The following is a 13,069-nucleotide window of genomic DNA, read 5'->3' as shown; positions in this document are numbered from 1 at the left end:
CCAGAATCACAGCTTCCCGTCAGCTGTCATCACACGCTTTGGGCTCCGGGCTTTGGGGACAGCAGGCATAATTAGTGTCTGCTTTTCCACCCTTCAGGTGCCTTTGACCTTTTGTTACCTCTACCTTTTGTTACATCAGAACCACGGAAAAAAAGAAAAGAAAAACGGTGCAGTAGCTTTTTGGAAATGTTGGACCTGGGATTATTATCGGCGTGATTTAGTAGACATCTCAAATGATCTAGCCATCTGGAATGGGTGATCTCTTTCCTCCGTGCATTTGTCACGGTGCACGTTGTAGTTTCATCTCGTGGAGGAGTACTAATACATGTCAGTCGTGTTCAGTGGTCTAAAATAACTATGTACGTTTTGAGTAAACGTCATTAATAATATTAGTTGTGTGGAAATAATAATAAAAAGTCCCCCCCTGTTCTATTTAGCCTAGAACTGGAGGTCTATAGAACCTGGGTTCATAATATGACCCCAGGTTGATCATATTATGATCAGTGACATCACAAAGATGTACTCTTTGGCTTGAAAAGTACATCTTTGCGATGTCACTGATATGAACACTTGTCAATACAGAGTACGGATCCGATACCTGGGTTCTCTACGTGGGGTCCAGGGACCATCTAGGTTCCTTGTTTTTATTTGTACAAGTAAAATTGTATTATTGTTATTTGCACGCCTGAAAAGAACTCACCCATCCGTGCAATATTTTTGTATTATGTTTCTGTAGGTCTCGGTCATAGCGAACAGTGTGTGTCTCATGGACTAAGTGGCATTTATTATCGTTCCTGTTTGATTTAGGGAAAGTGGACCAGTTTCGTTATGGTTTAATTTTGGACACTCGTGACGACCTTGTGACAGCGGCACCCGCCACACAAAGGTCTTACAAAGGTTATTTGACGGCGCCTTGTCGTGTTCCCCCTTCTTTTTTTTTACAGAATATTTGACATTTCGTTTCTGCTACGTGAACCACTTGCACGATATTATTGCGTTTTCTAAGCACACATCACAGCCTGCAGTGTTCTCTGATGTCTTTAACTATGAAAAGATGGATCATCTGAGTCTGAGACTCTCTTTGAAGTGAGTGGGCTTCATTACTGTAACCACCACAGTCTCGTAGACTCCAGACAAGTACCAGCTGCATGACATTGGCACTGCCTGACTACTGTAAAAACTAAACTACTTGTGTCACTTGATTTACTTCACATATAACATATAACAGTTTTATTGACTTGACCAGATGGATGTTTACAGCATGTTTTTATTATTATTTATTATTCCCCCCCCAAAAAAAACCCAGACATTTATAACTCCCTTACACGCTGTAACGCAAATGTTGTGCGCCGTTGTGCGCTAAATCTTGGTCGACCAATGAACAATCGAGTTTACGACTCGGGAATCCTTTGTTGATCACGCCGGTGAATATGGCATTTTCTGTCGACACGGTGAAGATAATTACTTCCTGACGTCGTTCCTCAGTCTCAAGCCCCAACATGTGTTGGGACTTACAGTGAGTTAGTCTCTCTCTCTAGCCTTCCGCTCCTCAAAGTCAAGGCATAGAGAGCCACACATGTAAACTTCCCAGATCACACACTCCACACACGCACATTAAAAGAGCTTCCCCCAGATGCTTTCGCTGCATTCTGGAATTTTTCAGGCCGTCCCTGTTGGCCAGAGATACTTACTTCCTAACTGGCTGTGTATGTGTGTGTTTGTGCGTGCGTGTGTATGTGGGAGGGGAGAGGGGCTGGGGAAGAGGCGGCAGGGCGGGGGGGGGACCTTGTTTTGGGATTGGAGGACGGTCGTGGCGTTCTGAAGGAGTGCTCTTCTCCCAGCGTGGGAAAGAGAGGTTTGTCTCCCCTCTGCCCTCTCAGCTGTGCGGACTGAATTAGGCCATAGAAGGGCCGAGAAGGAACTAACTTTACAGCCCGGACAGCTTTCTCTCACTCTGGCTTAAAGGTTGAGCTTTTCCTTCCTTCCTTCCGCCCCCCCACCCACCCCCGTGTCGGCACAAGGGGGGATTCGCAGGCGGACAGAGTTCCTGTAACAAGCTCGGAGAGGAGATGGGCTGCAGCTGAGAGGGGCTTTTTGTTTCTTTTTCTTTTCTCCCCCCCTTCCCCTTCTTTCTCCCGGTCCGGGACGGGAACGGAGCAGAGCTGGGTAGGGCAGACATGTATCGGTCCGGCAGTGAGGAGTCGGATGTGGTGAGTTTATTTTGCAGGGCTTCGCCGCCACACACACACACACACACACACACACACACACACACACACACACACAAAGAGAGAGTCATTAAAGGCTACGCTTTGAAACATGTGCATCAAGTGCTCGTCCCAGGGTATGCTTTCGTTACCTGGACCCGATTTAGCTAAAGTTCTCCCATTCTCCGCTGATGTCCGCCTCACTGAACAAAGAGGAAGTAGGGAGGGAGTCCCGAAGAATGGAGGGGTCATTAGTGGAAAGGTCTAGACTAGAGTGTAGCGATAAACTTCCTATTTTTCTTACTTATCACTTTTCCTGGAAGTTTAGTCACTCAGTTGGTTGTTCAAGAGGCTTGGAGTGACTCTTTTCTTGTAGTGTGCAGGAGGGGAGGGAGGGGGGTGTTCGGGGGAGTCGGGTTGGGGGCTGCTTTATAGGGGCAAGCAACTCTGCATGGCCATGACCCTGCATGGCCATTACTTAGCCTTAAGTGGAGACCGGCAACAGTAGTTAACACTAACAGCTTATGTCGAGCGAAAGAAAATAAACACCTGGGCCAGGCTTGACTTATTACACACAGAAAGACCAGTTAGATGCAAAACATGGCTTCACTCACTGCTGTCAGATGCAAGAGGAGCATCTAGCCTCTCTGAGCGTAGTACTGCTGCTGGATTCAAGTATTTCCTGCTATTATAACATGTCCTTTTCAGCACCAGCTGCCTTTCTGTTGTTAGTAGACTCAATGTAAGGTGTGTGTGTGTGTGTGTGTGTGTGTGTGTGTGTGTGTATGGGAATATTGGAGCGGAAACTTGCGGCCCTTGTCTATCTGCAGTAATGACCGATTTATACTTAATAGCGTGCTATGTCGCACATCAAATAGCGGATCTACAAGCACACAACCTGTCACGCGAGAGTAACTTTGTGAGTGTATAGATCTGCTACGTTGTTGCACCGTGCCACACAACTAGTTATGAATCCCACTTGAATGCCATCATCCTCATTCGCATACTAAATGGCTAATCAGCCTTCAAAGGACAGTTTGAAGGCACACACACACACACACACACACACACACACACAATTGCACAGCTGGACACATGTGCATGCAGCAGTGGCTATAATCAGTCTAGTGCTATTTAGTGCAGTTATTCTTTCAGGCTGGTCTCAGGGTACTAGTGTCTGCACAGTGCACACATGACTCATCACGATTGGGTGTGAAGAGGGAGGGTGTGTGTGTGCGTGTGTGTGTGTGCGCGCGTGCGACAAATGCTGTTGTCTACCGCTATGCTCTGTAGTTGACTCCACAGTGGGAGTGTGACAATCTCACCACCTGTCCTCTACCCAAATGTAGTACACACACACACACACACACACTCACTCACTCACTCACTCACTCACTCACTCACTCACTCACTCACTCACACACACACACGTCTCTGAGGTGCTGCTGCTGGTTTTATGTTCAACAATATATTGATCTGTGGGCAAACATCGAAACACTACTTGAGCATGTGCGAAATTCTATGCGTGCGCACGTGTGTGTGTGTGTGTGTGCAATCTGATAGAGATAGATAGTACTGTATAATCCCACTGGCACGACTGTATGCCTGATTTATATATAAATTGTGTGACGTTGCCTTGCACCTATAATCTCATGTTACCAGACTGTTCCAAACACTTCATCATACAGTCTGGGCCAACGGAAGAGCTATAAACTATGGAGCCTCCTCGCCACTTCCATTTCGTCTTCACAGTCGCGCACATTTATCCTAATATGAATAGAAATCATCTAAGCATATATAGCTTGTTGCTTAGCAGAAAAGGAAATAAAAATAAGCTCTAAAGATATTTTAAAATATATTTTCCTGAACGGAAATGGGAGCTTCCGTTACTCAGCTCATGGTGGGCTATAGGTCCAGACTCCAGACTCTATATATAGCATTCGGAGATTGTGGAATAGTTGTCTGGCTACGCGAGACTACCGCGCACCAAAAACATCCAAATCTACAAGCTCGCAATGTGCAGTGTGCTGTGCTATTTTTGAGACACCGCCGCACATCTCTTATCAATCACGCGTGATGTGTGTCCATGATGCCTCTGTCCCATTATGATAAAATCCTCACTATTCATTTAGTGTAAAATGGACCCACGTGGGGCCCCGTTAACTATCTATGACTGTGTCAAAGGTCATGACAAAAACAAAACAACAAAAAAAGAAAAGTCTATGGCAGTGGTCCTCAAAATGTTTTGGCTCAGGGTCAGGACACCCCTGTAAATAATTATTTCATCCATGGCACCCATGTGTCATGATACGTAAATATGTAAATATTTTGCCAGTATGAGACGAGTTGCAAATATCAGTTTCCATTAGGACAGAATAACTTGAATAACTTGACCACTTGAACTAGATAGATTGATTGATTGATTACAAGCGACGTATTGTAGATCGGCTATTTTTACCAAAGAAAGTTAGTGTCGATTGAAAAAGTACAGTGAAACTGTTTTATAGTAGAGTTAGAGGGTCTAAGTGTTTCAACTGAAGTGATATGGATCAATTCCAAATATTATCTAACTATTATGCGGTAAACTTCTGGATTTGCGTCAGGACACCCTCGGGTGCCACGGCACTCCCAGAAACCCTGGTCTATATGGACATCATGATGTACAGTAGAATACTATATCATAATAACACACATCGCTCTGTACATTATTTTCTGTTCCTGTAGTTTTTATGCATCTCAGGCGCCGACCTGGAATAAATAGACTTCCAAACTGCTCGTTTTTAACCTAACATTTAATAAATCATTGCTCTGGCTCGGAAACGCAGGTCCCTGGGTGCATAAACGGTCTTGTGAGCGTTCCCCTCCCTTCCGAATGAGGCTTAGACAAACAGCCTAAAAGCAGACGTGCAGTCCCATGCAGCCATGCATCCAATAGTCCCGTGTGTGTGTGCCGCCGCTCAGCTGGACACATGTACCACCCCTCCCCCCACAGGAGCCGTGCAGCGTTGATCAATCATCCACGGTCCTGCTAATTCATATACACCAGCCCACCGCCCCCGCTGCAATATTGATGATGCAAGCACAAAGTATAGCGCTACGAAGCACGCCACACCGACCCCCACCCATCCCTCTGTGTCTCTATTTTATAATGTATCCCTCTTCCTTGTCAGCAGTGTTGCCATTTCTGCTTATTGTAAGCGACTTTGGGCTTTTATCGATGTTGAGACTAGTGAGGACCTAGTGGACACGTTTTCATGATTGGCTGCCTGTAGCACCTCTAAGCCAATGGGAGATAAAACCATAGTCTCTTCGCTGCACCTGGCAGTTATGACATGAGTCATTCTTGTTTTCTGTAGTTGTTTTCAATATAATTTGCTTTCAATATTGGTAGCGCTTTTTGGTTGCGCTTTTTTTTCTTTTGTGGCCTTGTTTAAAAAGTGTAGTTGCTAATTGTCTCCACCAAGCCAAAGGCATAGGGAAAGAGTGTTTTGCACTCTGTGTGTGTGTGTGTGTGTGTGTGCTTGTGTCCGTCCGTCCGTCTGTGTACAGCTAATCTCCGGCACCATTAACCCGGTAGATGCCAAATTTTGCACACACACACCCTGGATGCCAACGATGAACCTCTGCTCCACATTTTCCAGAACAGCCTGTTATAGCACTGTGTGAAAAACATTACTCCTCCAGATTCTGTCCAAAAAAAAATACACACTATCTCTATAGTCATGTGTTCAAGACGGATCTGTCCGATATTTCAGATTCCATCCTAATTGGCTAACATTGGCTTTCAAACTTTTCAGGATTGGCCTGTTTTGAACAAAAAGCCTCAAATCATGAACAGAGCGTGCAATTTACATGAAAACTTTCACAGTCTTTCCTACTAGGCTGAGGAATATATCCCACCCTTTTCACATTGGCCTGTTATAGCGCCACCAACAGGTGGATTTTTGCAATACACATTTTTGGATCAAAATGCCTCAAATCATTAAATTGCCACAAGAAGAAGAAATGGCACCCTTTTCACATTGGCCTATTATAGCACCACCAGGAGGCCACAACCTGACCTGCCCTGGTGAAGACCTGTACCCCGAGGGGCACTTTATCTAGTTGGGCTTGTTTTCATAGACCTGGTTTCTTATTTCTCTCCCGAAATCTGGCAACACTGGTCTCGTCAGCCATCAGCCTACAGTACATTATGTTGGCAGCAGAGCTGTCACTGCTGAGCTGAGGAGGGAGCTGGGTGTGAGAGGAGCAGCCTAGGACACTGGAGGGGTTTAGTTCACGGGTTTCTCAGACTTATCTTTTAAAATGTTTTTTTTGTAGGTAAAAAATATATATTTACCTGTGATCCATAAAAAACGGATCCACGACCCATAAAAATGGGTCCCGAACCATTGATTGAAACACTGGTTTAGCGCTGGCTCGGTTATGAGCCGAAGGTGGGGATGGCACTTTTTCATGTCAAGGACCCCAAAATTTGGCGGCGGACCCTCATCTAAAAATTGTTTGTGACAGCCAGGGAACCCTAGAATAGAAGATGTATTACAAAAATAATAATAAAATCCAAATTAATCAAACATTTCAAGCCTATATACAAGCTTGCAGCACAGCGTGAAGTGACACACCGTGCATGTATTATTTTGAATAGCCAATGTAAATGGATAAAGTGGTCAAATGATTGTGACGCTGTATTAACTATGTTTTGCTGGGGACCCTCCAGACGGACCCCACTTTGAGAACCAATGCTATAGAGTGCCAATTGATGAGAGAGGTGCTGATACGGGGATGGAGCGAGAACCTGCAGCCCTCTCTACAGTAATGACTGATTTATCTACTGTGAGCTTCAGCTGATCAGCTATTCGAATAGCCAAAGTATAATGAAGTTACAGTGCCTAAACTGAGTTTTGATGGTATATTAATCTATTTGGCATGGACCCCACTTTGAGAACTCTCATAGCTTATAGTGTGGTTCTCTTAAGTGTCAGTCCCGTATCATTTTGCCACATCGCTCTCCCGGACCACTGTCACGTGATTGACAGCCTGGGAGTCCATCTCAGCGATGGGATGATGCACTTATCTAATGCATGGGAGTGGAGAGAGGGGAGGTCTGGCACGCACAATGCTGGGTGGACACTTTGTCAGTGTCACCTTCAAATCCATGCAGCCCAATCCCTCTTCCAGCACGCCAGAGGGGTCATTATTCTATACACCCCTCCCCCATGCATGTCCTCACTGTATCCTTTATCACTTTATCCATCACTAGCCTTTGTTCTATCTCTCTACATGCAATACAGTGGTGGAAAGTACCCAACTACATTTACGCATGCATGTACTTTTTCTTTTTACTTTACTGGAGTATTTCCAATTTTCAGTACTTTACTTCTACTCCACTACATCTCAGAGGCAAATGTTGTACTTTTACTCCCTTACAATTATTTGAAAACTACATAAAACTACAGGTAAAACTACATAAACTACAGAACTACAAATTACAGAAACCTACATAAACCACTTCACAAGTTCAGCTATACATTTCGGCCATTTGAAAATAGCCCACAATGTGTAGATCTATTTTCAAATGTTCTTTGAAAATGTGCAAAATGGGACATTCTGCATAATGAGTGAGTACAATACGTATATTTTGATAGAAGTACCAAAAGAAGTATTCATTTATGCAGAATATCCGATTTCACAAGTTTTCAAATGTACAAAATGTATAAGAATCTTTGAAAATAGGAACCGATCTCCAAGCTAACAATGTGTCACGATGGGGCACATTCTGAGCTTGTAGATTTCAAATTTGCCTCTGAGTTGTAGCAGAGTACTGAAAACTGGAAATACTCTGGTAAAGTAAAAACTACCTAAAAATTGTACACAAGTACAGTACTTGGTAAATGTACTTAGTTACTTTACACCACTGTAATCAGTGGAACACATTAGTGTTGCTCATTCCTCCATTTTGTGGTTGAACGGTAGCGCTCTTGCCCCCCTCGCAGCAGCCTCACAACTCATGTTCTTGGCCGTCATGTGCCATCCCTAAATTCTCTGCCCTTTTGATGAAAAAGACAGTTTGTTTGCAAAATGAGGATTCAATTTACTTAGTGTCTCGCCGAGTGTGGTGCACGTTGACGGACAGATGGCGGGACAAAAGACGAAACTAAATAATGTCGGTGCCTGCCAAAAATGAGTCGTGCCAAGCCCCCCGGCTCTTTTCCTTGTTCTCAGCCCCTGCTGCAGTCAGCCAGTCTATTAGCCAGAACGGAGCAGAACACCACTTGGCATGAGGAGTCCTCGTCGTTCCTCAGTCTAGTTGTGTGATATACTGTTGGTCTCGGACCACAGTGACTCAGTTTCTTGTTATAATAATGGAGCCTTTACTCACAGACGTGTCATAGCCAGGGTGACGACAGCTACGGCTAATTCAATTACATAATAATGAGGCCATTTGAGTTACAGTTCACAATGTAGGCGTTTATCCAGAGCAACTTACAAGCGCGAAATCAGAGTAAATGGCATTGAGCCACTAGTCAACAATGACAGCGTAAATCGTCACGTAAGAAGCGTGCACGGAGAACGATGTAATAATTCGAAGAAACTTGGGGGTGAGGTTTTTGATTGATTGAATACTTCATAAGTCAGAAACTTTTTTTTCTAGTGTGGTTTCAATTCATCAACATACAGTATCATATAAAATAACACAATAATACATGTCATCAACCAATACTAAACAGTACACTGTGGACTCTATCATAATATGCCATGCCTTACCCGCCAGCATTAACCACAATATGTGAATTGCGCATTTAGGAGCTTCCACTATCCGTAAACGGTATCTTGCATTAGAATGGCTCATAACTCTAAATCTAGGGCGCTCTCCATGGTTTTGACCAAAAGGGTTCTGTCTTCAGGAAGCATCTCGTTTGGAAAATAAACGCTTCTAGAGAGACTTTAAATGTGACAGCGCGAGGTAAGAACGGAAGATTATGCCTCCCGGTTTTGGGGGGTATAACGGAAGGCGGGGCTTTTCAGAGTAAAATCTGCCATATCTACTGCCACTCTAGCGCCATTATTTTGAAGAATTCCCCGGCAAAAGTTGTGTTAGCATTCGAAAGAAGATGAACAAGAAATGACTCAAGTCGTTATAATATCAGGTTGCATTCCATTCTCTTGTATATTCTACCTTAGTGGGGCTGGCGTTTGCAGACTCTAATCATGGTGTGGTGGGGGAGAGCAGGCTTAGTGTCCCAGCAGAAGGCTGAAATCAGCCGTCTGATTGGCCATATAGGGCTAGTCTCCCATTAATCTCGCCACTACATCGCTACTTGACCACGTGACTAGACTAGTAGAAAGTCTGATCATTGATCAGCTCTGCAAACTGATAAATGTTTACCTTGGTTGTTGTTTTGCTGGCATGTCTTTGGTCCAAAATATATATGGTTCAACAATATATATCGTGTTGAATTAATGTGATGTGTGTCTGTAAATAATTATTTTCTGACTTGCCTGACCTCTAATTGACATACGGCTGTACTGTTTGATATATATGTATAAATTCATGCTGATTCCAAATATTCAGTCAGATGTGTTAACAGGAGTTCCCTAAGACTGTCTAATGCAGAAGTAGTACTTTGGGCTTTAAGCAGAGGGGCAGTGCCACCCATGACAGCTCACAGCTCCTTGCATGACAAGGACCACTAGTCTCCGCCTCTTCGATATAAGATGGCTGTCCAAGCAGCCATCTCTCTCTCTTCAGGCTCTCTCTACCTCTCATCTACTGGCGAAGGAGTAGGGAAGGTAGACACATGTCCCCCCCCCCCCCCCCCCCCCCCCCCACAGCTCTCCTTCACTGACCAGGCCCTGGGTCGACTTCTGGGGGCAACCCAGAACTGAACTGACTACAGCTCCTCTCTACACGCCTCTCAACACCACAGCGAGGATAAGACACCTCAAGTCTTCTCTACCGCTCAAATCTTCAAGAGGGTCAGCTTAAGCCAAGCGTCACCAAGAACGCACAGCTGATCCCGATGAGGGAAACCGGGGAAGCAAGCTGCCTCTGACGACTACAAAACCACCGCCCAGCTACATCCTTCTGGGCTTGCCATCCGCTGCCCCTAGCCGCCCGGGCGAGCTCAGCAGCACACGGCCCCAGCTACCACATGATGTACAGCTACAGACAATGGCTGGCGCCAGCCACTAGCCTCCCTGGCTAGCAACATGCAGCTACATCATCCCGGGCCTGCCATCCTCTGCTGACGTCTCCTCCACAACACAGGCGAGCATATCTCACATGAAAAATGGCAACTGAGTGTAGCGTTCAGGGCAGGGTAGATTGTCATTTTGAATGTGGATCTGCTAATTTTGAAACCTCTTTATTATTTCATGTTTCTCTTTCTTTATTTGTTTCATGAGCTATCACTATTTACTTTTACCTGACCTTACTATGATCAAAAGGGTTCATTTAACACATTTTGATTTTTAATAAATTTATATGATTTTCATTAAGAAGTCGTTGTGTATTCTATCTCAATATTTACAGTAAAAGTACAGATTGGAATATTTATTGCAAGTCTGTCCAAGAACTCATGTTACATTATACAGTGATGTGAGCAATATAATTATTATATTGTAATATTTTAATAATTCAAAAATAATAAATTATGAATATTGATATTTTAAATATTACGTCCTGTCAGCTATTACCCCATTAGCGATTTATTACAACTTGAACCCCCGGCATCCCTATTCTGGGGGAATGTTTGCCAATTTTAACTTTGTCCCCTCCAGTCATTGACCTTTCAACTCACAGCCAATGGCTACGCACAATCGCGCGCACACACACACACACACACACACACACGCGCGAGAGTACAGTTACAGTTCATCAGAACTACCAGTTGTGTTTTTTGCCAATGTTATGGTATTCTGTCAGAATTGTGTGCAAATTGGCACGATTCCGTTGTATCGCAGCTGTTGGCAGGTACAGTGATGTTTACATGTGTGGCCATATGGTTCAGGCCATCAGTTACATAGAGTATGCAATGCATCACAGACTTGCAGATGTCTTGTGCTTCCTGAGGACATGGACTGGAAAGACAAAGCCTTCACTCATCCCATGAAAGGGGCGGTGTTGCCATGTCCGCTTATTATAAGCAACTTTGGCTTGTTTTTCTGTAGTTGCAGTTTTTGGGTCTGGTTTTCTAGTTGCTTATTATTTAAACCAGTGATCCTCAAATATTTTCATGTCATTTGTTACTAACCTGGCTCCATATACCGGATTTAGAATGTTTCAAAACTCTTCCAAATATTCCACATTTTTATTTCAGGATGTATTTTATCTACTAGATTGGATCATTTCAAATTGCTGATGTATACAATATAGGTTTAAAGTGGTCATGTGATGTGGCCTATAAAGTAGCTTATTTTGGGTTGCTTAACTTTCTAAATTATTTCTTAACGGGCAACGGAAATGGTGCACATTTTATTTTGAAGTTTCAGCTTCAAACGCTGGCTCTGAAGTTTCTGAACCAATCGGAGCGTCACATCCCTCCAGGCTATGGGGTCTCAAAGTCTGTGACTTCCTGCACGTGGATTTGGTTTGTAAACAAAGTGACTGCAGGGAGACATGAGACAAGTTTCTAACCTATACTCAACCTATATACATATTTTAGGGTGATCATTAATTAAGAGATAAATTAACACTTTATAATGTACACAGTAAACATTTAGCCAACATTATCTTTATTAAAATATAGATGTAATTTTTCGTACTTTTAGAGATACAGTACCAGCTATCGTGTTCTGGATGTGACGCCAAGCCAACACACACCGGATGCAGAGAGACAACCCGCTCAATGGTGCTAATTAGCTTTAGTGATTTCTGCCGTGCCGTTGTGGTGACTGCTATGCCATTGCTGCACGTCGAAGGGCCCCTGTCCGAGGGGATCGATATGACCATTGAACCCCCTCCCCGCAAAGCAAAATGACCACTATACGAATTTGGTCAATGACAGGTTGTGTCATAGGCCTTACGTCACACACGTAAGTCCTACGTCCTCCCGGTGGGGGCTCCCCACTGGCAGGTGAGTCAGTAGGATACAACAGCAGTCACAGTGACAACACAAAAATGTGTTGGGGGGAGGAATTCATCGGCATAATGACTAAAAAGGGGTAAAGAAACCGATTAGCTACCCTAAATTCTTGGTGTGTGACTGAGTGCGTGGTTTATAGCAGGTATCACCTGGGTCGGTCACATGTTGGGAAGCTAGAGCCTTACTTCCGTTTCTCTGGGGTTGCTCCAATATCACTGCGGTTTCGGCTTAAACCAACACCAGTTCAGTATTTGGCAGTGTACGCTCCGTGCAGTGTTGATCTTTGCTGCGTTACAAGCACTTATACGTACATAAACAAAGAATTAAATGAATAGAGTACACATTCTATAGATTCTGTTATGCAAAGCGTCTAATAATAACACTGTAAATGTTATTATTAATAATAACACTGTAAATGTTATTATTAATAATAACACTGTAAATGTTATTATTGAGAAATCAACCCATAATCTTTTGCAGAAGTAATGTGGTTCCCAAACGTTTAGCTGCTTGCGACCCAAACGAGAAATTTGACTGAGAAATGTGTCTGCGGCAGGGCTCGAGGCTAAGGGACTCCCAACGTCGGGACACTGATCTACAGCACAAACCCATAATACCAGTAAGACGCCTGAGGGCGAGAAGCGACCTTGCCCACGCGTCCGCCTGGGTGACAGCAGACTGCTGGGTCAGCGCTGGCGCTTTGGCATGGGGGGGTAAGATCTTCATTTTCGGGCCTGTTAAGAACTCTAGTTTTTGCCGGCTGCCGGGCGCGGCTGC

At 44.1% G+C, this 13,069-nt stretch overlaps 1 protein-coding gene across 5 annotated transcripts in view; it reads left to right on the top strand.

Moving 5' to 3' along the window:
• The window catches only part of cacnb2a (calcium channel, voltage-dependent, beta 2a), a 102,886-nt gene that overhangs the window by 44,602 nt on the left and 45,215 nt on the right, over positions 1 to 13,069 (top strand). The window contains exon 1 of one of the 5 annotated variants that reach the window (XM_083778588.1): positions 1,819 to 2,210. The exons of the other annotated variants lie outside the window; for them this stretch is intronic. Within the exon in view, the coding sequence (XP_083634714.1) occupies positions 2,178 to 2,210 (33 nt within the window). The 5' untranslated portion in view covers positions 1,819 to 2,177. Of the gene's footprint in view, positions 1 to 1,818; positions 2,211 to 13,069 lie in introns of those variants that run through there. 5 annotated transcript variants of the gene reach the window in all.

The sequence above is a fragment of the Protomyctophum parallelum genome (genome assembly GCF_964188405.1).
Source record: "Protomyctophum parallelum genome assembly, chromosome: 12".
Taxonomy (NCBI): Eukaryota; Metazoa; Chordata; class Actinopteri; order Myctophiformes; family Myctophidae; genus Protomyctophum; species Protomyctophum parallelum.
Note: the sequence above shows the minus strand (reverse complement) of the source record. Positions and strands in the feature narration are given on the sequence as shown.